This window comes from Benincasa hispida, chromosome 11, assembly GCF_027475165.1.
Source record: "Benincasa hispida cultivar pf3 chromosome 11, pf3_genome.v1.1, whole genome shotgun sequence".
In the NCBI taxonomy this organism is placed as follows: domain Eukaryota; kingdom Viridiplantae; phylum Streptophyta; class Magnoliopsida; order Cucurbitales; family Cucurbitaceae; genus Benincasa; species Benincasa hispida.
Genome location: NC_143488.1, coordinates 2,820,679 through 2,831,245, shown reverse-complemented (window position 1 = coordinate 2,831,245; position 10,567 = coordinate 2,820,679). Strand labels below are relative to the sequence as shown.

The 10,567-nt window shown below is 33.3% G+C and overlaps 1 protein-coding gene across 1 annotated transcript; it reads right to left on the bottom strand.

Moving 5' to 3' along the window:
- Positions 1–3,016: 3,016 nt before the first annotated feature.
- On the bottom strand, positions 3,017–10,359 carry LOC120092108 (electron carrier/iron ion-binding protein). The gene is made up of 5 exons (XM_039050316.2): positions 9,904–10,359; positions 9,526–9,587; positions 4,641–4,731; positions 4,033–4,135; positions 3,017–3,946 (listed from the first exon to the last, which is right to left on the bottom strand). The coding sequence occupies exons 1-5, from the start codon at positions 10,077–10,079 to the stop codon at positions 3,221–3,223; spliced, it is 1,158 nt and encodes a 385-aa protein (XP_038906244.1). The 5' UTR covers positions 10,080–10,359; the 3' UTR covers positions 3,017–3,220.
- Between the last annotated feature and the right edge of the window lie 208 nt (positions 10,360–10,567).

Below are 10,567 nucleotides of genomic sequence, written 5' to 3'. Positions count from 1 at the left end.
TGAGATATAAATAATTAGGTAAAGGAGTTTCAATTATAAAAATTTGAATGGGAGTTTAAAAAAAAAGAAGTGAAGAACACATTCTAAAAAAGTATTTTAGTACAATTCATGACACATAAGTCATCAAGTTTTGATAATGGGTTGGTCCTTATAAAAACAAATGATTTTTTTTTCATTCCATTTTGAATTTAGTTTCTATTCTAATGTCGTGGTAAATGACATAATAAAATTAAACTGTGATGGCTAGACTTCATTAATATGAAAAATTAATTTCAATTAAAAATGGAATCTAAATCTCAAATGCCAAACATATCATTTGTGAAACCTCAAAAACAAATAGAACTTAATATCAAATGTTAACACCAAAAATGTTAAAGTTTAAACATCTAAGAGCCAAATAAAATCTAGAATCAAATCTTGGCGATCAAAAGTATATTTTACCAAAAACTTTCTTCCAATCAAATATGTTTTTGTCCAAGTATAGTTCGCTTCTCAACTATATTTTATTGATAAAAAATTAAAATTAAAAGAAATCCAAAATGGTGTCGAGTAATGTCAAAAGGACTTGTCTACTCAAGAATATCTTCAACCTTTCCCAATAAATTTAGGCACCAAAATTGTGTATTTTATTTAATAATATAATGCACCCAAAAATACTCAATCATAAACCAAAAAATCATGTAATTTGAGTTTAACTGATGAGGAAAGAAGTAATCCCTAATCCATGCTAAGGCTTTTTTTCATGAATTTTTAAACAAGGTCAACATAAACAATTCTAGTTTTTTTTTTTTTTTTAATTACCCTAGTTTAATTTCTAACTTCACAAATGGAATGAATTAAGTCTTTGCCTTGAAAAATTACTAAATCTAAATCAAGCCAATCCAACCACATAAGTTTATTTGGTTCACTAAAAAAAGTTGCAAAGGCCATGTGGGATTTAAAATATCATTTTTGTCCACATACTTGAAAGTTGGTTTAATTTTAGTCTTTGTATTTTCAATTGTCCAATTTTAGTCACCATTTTCAATAAATTTCAAATTTAGTTCTCATTGATAGTTTATATATTAGCATAACATACTTACATATCGTATTTCCTTACATGAAAATTATTATTATTCTTTAATCAATTTTGGTAAATATTAACTTTGAGGGATCAAATTTAAGATTTATTGAAAATACAAAAATAAAATTAAACAAACTTCAAAGTATATTCACACAAATGGTATTTTAACCAAAGTATCACTTATGGGCTTTAATCCGGCATAATTATGGCTAAGCATTTGGAGGAAGAGAGAGAGAGATTAGGTTGAAGGCAAAAGGAAACCATGTGAGAAAGACACATTAGAGTGATTAATTCATAGCAATTAATTGTATTGTGGTTGTCCCATTTTCTTGACTTATTCATTATAAATAATAATTTGTTCTTCAGAGGGTTTTTTCTTTTTTTTTTTTTTTTGGTAATGAATCTTAATCATTCACTGAGAAAATTATAGAATCATATAATGCCATGATAATGGGGTTGATAAAAATGCCTAATGGCTTCTGAAAAAGTTAGATGTTGAGATGAGTGAAACCACGGAAAACTGAAAGCATTTGACAGCTTTTTTTGTTCCTAGGAAAAATTACTTGCAAAAAGTTTGATAGCCACTACCAAACTTGTCCTTGGGTTCAGCTTTAGAACACACCTATAATTGTGTATAAAATATAAGTGAAATTACAAATTTAGTCACTTAATTTTGAGATAATTTGTGTTTATTTAATAAATTAAAATTTTAGTCACTGGATTTTAGGATTTGGTGTTTATTTAATTCATCTTTTTAAGTATTCAAAATTACAAAATTTAACTACTACACATTTGAATTCTTGAAATTCACGAATCTAAAAAGGACAAAATTGAAGTTTATAGTTTCGTTGGACATAAGTTTAGAATTTATATCTAATAGATTAATTAATCTTTTTAAAAGTAAATAAATTTGACAAGGACCCATTAGACACGAAATTGAAAATTTATGAACCTATTAGGAGCTATTTAGAATGCTAAGTTGGTTATTATAGTTGTTATTTATAGTTTGTAGATTATAATAATCGGTGAATTATAAAAATTTGTCTGGGATGCAGAATACTTTAGTATGGATTATAATAGTTGGGTGCATACTTTTAAATCTAGGTTACATATGAAGAGATAAGATGGTTACCCGGTAGATAATGAATGTTTTCAAATAGTTTTACGGTAGAAAAGTGTGAGTTATAATAATTAGCAACTTCAACTATTATAATAATGCCCAAACATTTAAGTGAGTTATAATAGTCCATTTCATTCAAAGTAAGTTAGAGGTCCAAATGCCACTTTAAATATTTATGATAGTTCAGAGATCAAATAACTACCAATGCACAATAGCTCAGAAAAAGGTTTAAGATGGAATTCTTTGTCATAATTAGATCAATGTTTCCTATGGAACCCATATGGGGTTTTTTTTTAAAATTTATTTCCTCCTTTTCTATTTGGTCTTTGGTTGTTGGGTGGTGGGAGTGTGCAAGCAACCCATCTGAAGCAAATGACTTTGATTCAAAGATAAATAATGAATGAGATATATGGTTGTGTTTGGCTGTCCCCATTATGTAGACTTACTGCTTTCAATTGTTTATCTTTAGCTATTGGAAAGAAAAGAAAGCAAAGGAATTCCCTTTTGTTTGAGGCATCTTGATTACCTCATTTTGTGACTTACAAAAAGGCAAATATATCCTGTAGAAGAACACCACATGTTCCAACTTGATTTTTTTCCTGCAATTATAGCTTTTGAAAAGAAAGATCAATGATTAACCCACTATAAACTATTTTAGGCCCATTTGTTCCAATCTTCTGGCCCAAAAATAGCCCATGTTACAAACTTTTCCTTTTCAATATCTTTTTCACAAACATCTAGCAGATCTTTCTTTGAAAACTCTCAATCTCACACTTCCTGCTAGAAAAATAACACCCCAAATGGCCAATCAAGGTTCATGATCCAACTCATCATTTCATCACAAATAAGAAAGATCAGATAAATGAGATGTGGAATTTGTGGAGACAATGCACATTTAATGCTGTTGCCATATAAACATTAATGGCTGTTGAGAGAATAAATTACACAAGGACATAACAGCATCATGTTTGGAGATTTTAACCTAAAGTCAATAGAGGGGTAAAAAAAAAAAAAAAGAGGACAAAATCTGCATCACATCATAGAGTGCCTATCTGCTTGAGAGAAGAAAAGTGAGCATCAATTTGGTTGAGAGTTTCTTGATCAATATTAGTTTTATTGATCAACTTTGGCAATGAATAACCCAATTCTTTCCTTGAGTCTAAATCTTTCTTTATAACTTGCTCCTTGGATATGTCAGTCTCTTCAGATTCTGTTTGACTGGATGTTGTTTTGTGTGGGTTAAAAAGCTGATGTTTCATTGCCAAGCAAGATTTTAAGTCCTCCTCATTCCGGGCTTTGTTTAGCTTGTCAATGAGATCGCCTAAAGCTCGAGCTCTTTTGGCATGCCAACCTTTTACCGTTTTGAATCCATCATTAAGATTCGTCTGGTCAGCAGTCTCATCAGCTTCGGCATGGTCAGTGACCTCATCGATGTTATCAGTTGCCTCGACTTTTTTAAATTTCCTTAGTCTATCTTCAACAATTTCCTGTATCCTCTTTCTAGAGATGTCTGATGTAACTGGATTTGATCCTAACTTTAACTTCAATCCGGGTATCATTTCCTCAGGGTTGGCTTCTGTAGTAGAGTTTATAGAGGGTCCATCCTTAAGAGACCCATCAATCATAGATCTCATGGAAAAGACTTCCTCCAATAGATTAACATTCTGCATGTATCGATCAAAAGCTTCATTTTCTGCTTCAATATTTCTCTCCCGAAATTCCCTTAACTTGGAAAATCTCCATTCATTAATAGCAGCGGCATCCTAAAATCCTTCTCAAATTAGAATAAGGCAATGTACTTGTGTTCAATAACTACAAAGCAGAAGATAAATTGACTAATTATGAACACCTTTCTGGTCAATGGCTTCCGTGAACGGAGAGGGATTTGCACATTGTTGAATTGGGAAAAGTTGTTAGAGAGTTGTCGAAGTGAAGCTACTCTATGCAAAGTCCTGAAGCACAAAACCAACAAAAATGAAAATCTCCAACACGCAGAGCCAGAAGAAAAGCCTAAATATGGCTATCCAGACTATGCTAACGATAGCCTAATTAGGCATTGTTGTGTTAAACAGTCTGCTGTAGCAGGGGTTGGGGATCCCGGAGAAGTAATCTGATATCATCTTCAGGGGAAGAAAATTATCAAACTTTAAAGGAGTTCAGAAACGTTAAAAAGGAGTGAAGGAAATCCTCCATGATCTTTAGAACTCAAGGACACTAATATATAACCTATAGAAAAAATCCTATTCAAGTAAGGTTGTAAAATCTTCCAATCTCCATCATCTTAAACCAATAATATCCTGAAGAGCCTATTGTTCAATTGTCAAACGAGAATACTGCAGGCTACAAGCAAGATTGGTGCATGGAAACCAATATCGGGAACAAAATTATCTTTTGGTAGTGACGAAAAAATAAATAAAGGCGTAAAATAAAATTAAATGGTGTCTGGAACTCGCATACCCAGATGATGATGGATCTGATGATTGCTTGTCGAATAGAGGAGAGCTAGAAGTAGGTGTCTTGTCTGGAAAAGTCGCATTTGCTTTCAACACTGCAACATAATATCAATTATATTGGAATCATATACCAAGCCTTCAAACTACAAATCCACAGGTCTTCCCAACCTCAGAACAAGCTACCGGGCATACGTGCAGACAGGACAACAAGAAAATATGAACAGAAACCGATATTCCTATTCTAAATGCCCAGATTATATTTGATTAACAAGATATATTTTCAAGGGGAAAGATCAATATTTACCCCTTTCTTGACAAGATTTATCCATTTTTTACCATATAATTTCAATGACATCAAATTGTACCTTAAAACATCGAAAGCAGGTGTGATTTTTACCTCAAACTTTACCGGGTTTTGATAAATTTTCATTTAAATTTTTGCCCAAAAAATATTCCTATGTACAATTTATGAATCATAAAACATATAGCAGGCACAAAAGTTTATGAGACTTCGTAGGAAAACAACATGCATATTGGATTTATGTTGAAAGTTGCGAATTTTGTGAGATTTTATCAGTGGTCAATGTTGTGCATTATGGAAGATAGTGTTGTACAATTCTCGACTTTTAGTGATATTTGTAAGATTTTTTTCTTATATATCCATGATCTTATTTAGCCCATGTGGAACTTTACTACATTCCCAACAAGCATCCCCTCGAACAAGGGATCACCAAGCCTCCCATTAGATGATCATCTATCCAATCGAGCTCTTTAGGTCAACTCCCCTTCTAAGGAGCAAACCGTTGATCCTATAGAGCTCAACCACAAATCTTCACCATTACTATATCTTTCAAGACTCACCACTTCTTTGTTTGGCACCCAAGGATTCTACCGACATGATTAAGTCAAAGGCATGGCTCTAATACCACTTGTTAGAGATGGCAACCTGTACGACCTCTAGTTATAGTTATATTAGGAATATTCGTATGTTTATGCATAAGAGCATTTTAGTGATTAGCTAAGGAGTTTGTTAGTATTCTTAGTTATAAATAGAAGGAGTGGATTGGGAGAAAGTGTGAATCATTTTGGTAGGAATTTCCATTGTGGGAATTTGGAAGAATGTAGCTCTCTTGAATGGTTATGATATATTGTGTAACTTCTCTTATATTGTAATATATATATCTATCTTTGAGTTCTTTGTGTTCTTGAAGCTTTCTTGTTAGGTGGTTTCCTAACACGATCATCCAAATATCTTCATTGGTATGAGGCTTTTTGGGTGAAATCAAAAATAAAAACACAAGGATTTACACCCATGGTGATATCTGTACGATCTTTACTTCCTTTAAATTAAAATTAGTGGGTGAATTTAGTGAATATTGAACACATGGTAAAGATTGAAACACTTGTCTGGGTTAAAATTGATAAAATTGAAAGTTTATTTAGGGTGTAAATTGATACATAATGCCAAGGTTAGGGTTACATTGATCTTTTTACCTAAATTTTAAATATTTGATTTATAATCTGTAGTTTGGAAAGTCCATGGCAATTTACCAAGCATCTGAGAAATATCAAGCATGTGTCCCACAGAAACAATTTTTTCTCCAATAAAATATTAATGTTTCAAACAGATAAAAGATCGAATGAAACTAAGAACCAGTCCTGGTAAATCTAGACTCAACTTACAATGGTGCTTGATCATTTTAATTTAGTAGAAAAATAAGGGAATCCACCAAAATGCCAACTTCCTAGGAGTATCAACTATCAACTAATACATTCAGGTCACAGAAACCACTCACCATTATATTGCACTACTGAATAGGAAAAACTAATGGAAAAACTTTTATGCCACATTCTTTTGACAGAAATCTTCGGATTATCTTCTGAAAAGGTAAGAATCTCAAGCTTAACATTAAATGTTAGAGAACCAAGGAAATTAATCCTAATTCTTCAGTCTCCAAGTACTGGAAAGAGCCAAAAATTGAACTTCAGTCCAAAATGCTTTATACTCTAGTGCACCGAATACTCCTGCTTTTGTGGTAATATCTCCTTTGCCTGGTTTTCCCTCATGCTGATAATCTTTTTTTTCTTTTCTTTTCTTTTTTTTTTTCCTTTTCTTTTGTTTTGTTTTAATTCACCTTCGTGGCTTAGTCCTCCATTTTCCTACCAGATCCACCTTGTACAACTTCAATTGGACGGTCCTGTTTGACATCAAAGCATCTAATATTTCTACTTATTTTCATGGTTGATCGACATCTTCTTAGAATTCAAGGGCACAGTTGTGCAACCTATAGAATAAAACAGATCTTGCAGAAGTATGATCATGATATCTTCTTTCTTTACCCAAGACGAGATATTTGTATATGCATAATAGATTACTCATAGTTCCTTTTTCTCTCTCCTATGTTATTCTCAACCCCCACCCTACATTTATCCTCACTTTGGAAGGTTAGAATTTCAGATAATGCCAAGCTTTTTTGCCGGCAATCAATACACAAGAGATTAAGTATAATTGACCTTACCCAAAGATTGACTTCTCCTGTCTCTAGGGCCTCACTTGTGCCTCTTATGTAAGGGTGTTTCTGTACCGAAGCACACTTTATAGAGATGTCAATTTTTAAATTTAAAATGAATAAAATAAAATAATGTGCATATGCAACCCAAGACCCTGACTTTGGAGATACCACAGGCTTTTCCTTATTAAGCTCACTCAAAGATTCGAACATGCAACCTCTAAGTAGGTGTTACTCAGAGATTGCGGGCCTTATAGAGAAATCAATTTGCAAGTTCAATTCGCAGGATGGAGATTTTTTAGAGGGGTTCAGAGCCCTTGGAAGAGATGCAAATCTTGATTCAGTTTAATCTACCTTTAGATGTCAATGACTAAGGAGTTTAGTACCCATAATCATTAGAGCCCTTTTTTGTACTTTCTTTTAGTTTGCTTCCCGTGTAGAGTTCTCAATTTTTTTCTTGTAGCATACATTTGTATTTTTTTTTCATTAATCTTAATGAAAGTTTTGTTGATCATAAAAGGAGAGAGAGAAGGATACCAAAATTCTCCACCCAATCGATTATAACATGAGTTTACTTTAAATGTTTCTAAGGAAAACTACGACAAATGCCTATAAGCTAAGAAGCACAGATCTAATGACACATTATTTTTTAATAGTCCAGGACATGGACACGACAATGACACATTTATTAAACCATACCTTTTTGAAAATATATATCATTTTTATACAATAAGGAAATTCAAAGTCAATAAGGTGGTGCATTTATATGCTTAAAAAATGAGTTTGATGTATTTCACTTTAAAAAATTTATTCGAAGTTAAATATTTGAGGCTTGTCTATCAAACGTTCGACCTATATTGACTTTGCACAACTAGTGCTTAACGCATCCATTAAGTTGACAAGTGTTCACAAGTGTCAGATTATCGAGTGTCCAACAAGTGTTGGATACAAATGCGCTAGCCAAACTAAAATATATGTGCTTCTCTTAGCCTATAAGAACGAGCAACACAAAAAGCCCTAGGTGCACTTGATAGCTTCTGGATGTGAAATCAGCTTTCACTAAGAAATTAAAGTACAAAGAAGGCCCAGCCGAAGGTGGGAAGTACAAAAACTTGAAAATATATAATGGCAGCAACATCACACATACACTGGCCTTGGTCACTTTCTGGTATATATATGTGTGTGTGTGTATATGTATGTGTAGAACTTTTTCTTTTGGGGATGGAATATTCACCTTTTGCACTTTGGAACTTGGAAAAAATAAAATAAAATACTTATTCAATTTTTAGCACTTTTGACAGATTATCTTTCTTTTTCTCAGGCATCGCTGGAAGATACAGAGGGGCACCAGAGCAAATGTATTTGTAAATGTATCGAATTCAGATATAACAATTTCATTTATCACGAATTCTTATTTCCTAGTTATGATCTATAATTATACTTTTCCAATTCCAATTTTATATCAAGCAATGTACTCCTCCAGGCAAGGAGAAATTTTGTTATTTTTATTGTACGAAATTAGAAAGAAATAAAATAATACAAGAAGCATTCCAAAAAAATAGTTAGCAAAAAAGCCAAACTAAAATGAAAAGGGGATCAAATCTAACAAAATAAGACCTAAAGAGTAATTACAAAAATCTTTGTACACCAATGCCAAAGAAAGATAATAGAACCTATCTAGGAACCAAATGTCTTCCCAAGGACTCTAAACCCCTCTAGAAATTCAATTGTCAAATGCGGATGTTTTAAAGGGCTAAAAGCAATGTTCGAGCTTTTTTTTTCCTTGGAGTGGTGTAAGACATAAGCCTCAATTTAAATATACAAAATTTATAAAAATCTTTAAGAAGTGGCTTGGGCTCCGGCCCCTTTTTTTCTTTTTGTAAATTTCATATATCAATGAAATTTGTTTCCAATAGAAAGAAAAATAAAAATCTTTAAGAAGTAGACCATAAATTACTTACCATAGTGATTACATAGAGAGGAAAATATCATCTCGTGTTTTCTTAAATCTCAACAATCACCACTCTCATATGCCCATAAGCCTCTTTCAATCCAAAGAATAGCAATCCTCAGCGCCTAATATGAGTTCCTTTCGAAACACTAAGTGCATCTTGTACTCTGAGAATTGCCATTTCCTTCTCAAGCTAGAGTGTTCCAAGGTTACAAGGGATGTTTCCCCACCCCACCCACACAATCCCATTCCTATATTCAGAAAGGGCGGAGATGGAGATGGAAATTCAACACATCACACACACACACAAATAATCCATGATAGACAATTTAACATCCGTTAAAATGTTGGAAAATCTATATGCCATGGCAAGAGATAAATAACTATAACAGATTAACAGTGCAGCCAATAGAAGATCAGTTTCTTACCGTGAATATAGCATGGATTTTGGTTTCTCGCACAACAGCTCTTGCACGATTCATAAGGACACCTGCCGCGCACGTTTCAGCTTAGGAAATTATTGTTGAAAATTCAAAACAATGACTTGTAAATCAGATATCAAAATTAGCTGACCAAATAATCTAATCTAATGATGAAAAAATGTAAAATAAGTAAACGTTAGTTTTGAGAACTTTCCAAGTATAATCTCATACATACTGGCGAAAAATCAATCTACTAATAAAAATATTGAGAGAAGAAAACAATCAGAAGACCACAAAAACAAAACAAATCTAGGGTTTCAAGCGCATGAGAGACAAAATTCAAGTCAAAAGGAGAGGAAACAGCAGAAGGAGAGATCAATAAACCTGGAACGAGCAACATTGCCACAAACCCTACACTTGGGCTTGTTAAGGCCGCGAAGAGTCTTCGGTGGCGTTCCTGTACGGTTGGCCAAGTGGTTGGAGGAAACAGCAGCGTTAGCCGTGACGGCGCTGGCAGTGTCAGAGCTGTTGTTGCTAACGGTTGGCGACGGAGCCGCCATGCAAGGGTTAGAGAAGAAGAAAGGAGAGGAAAGGAGGTGAAAAATTGGGGGAATTGGAGGGGGAAACGGTGAGAAAGAGGATGAGAATTGGGAAATTGGTGAAGAATTTTTGAAATTTTGTTGAAGGGCGGGAGATTTTGGGCTATTTGTTAGTGTTTTTAGAGTTTGGCGGTAACAGATCAGGAAATCGGCGACGGCGAAAAACTGTAAAGAGATCCGGCAAGCATCCAGTCCCCTTCCTTATTTTCGTGGCATTTCTGAATTTTATTTTATTAAAATCAAATATATCTTCAATTGGCCCAACCCTTTGTTTTTGGGCTTCCCTCTATTGGGCTGGGCTGAGTTGATTTTCTTTTTTTTTTTTTTTTTTTTTTTTGCATCTGAACATATCCAGCCTAATTTAATTTGAGAGTAAAATTACAAATTAGTTCTTGAGGCTCTCTTGAGTAATTATTCAGTTTTTTTTTACTTTTAATTTCTGAAATTTT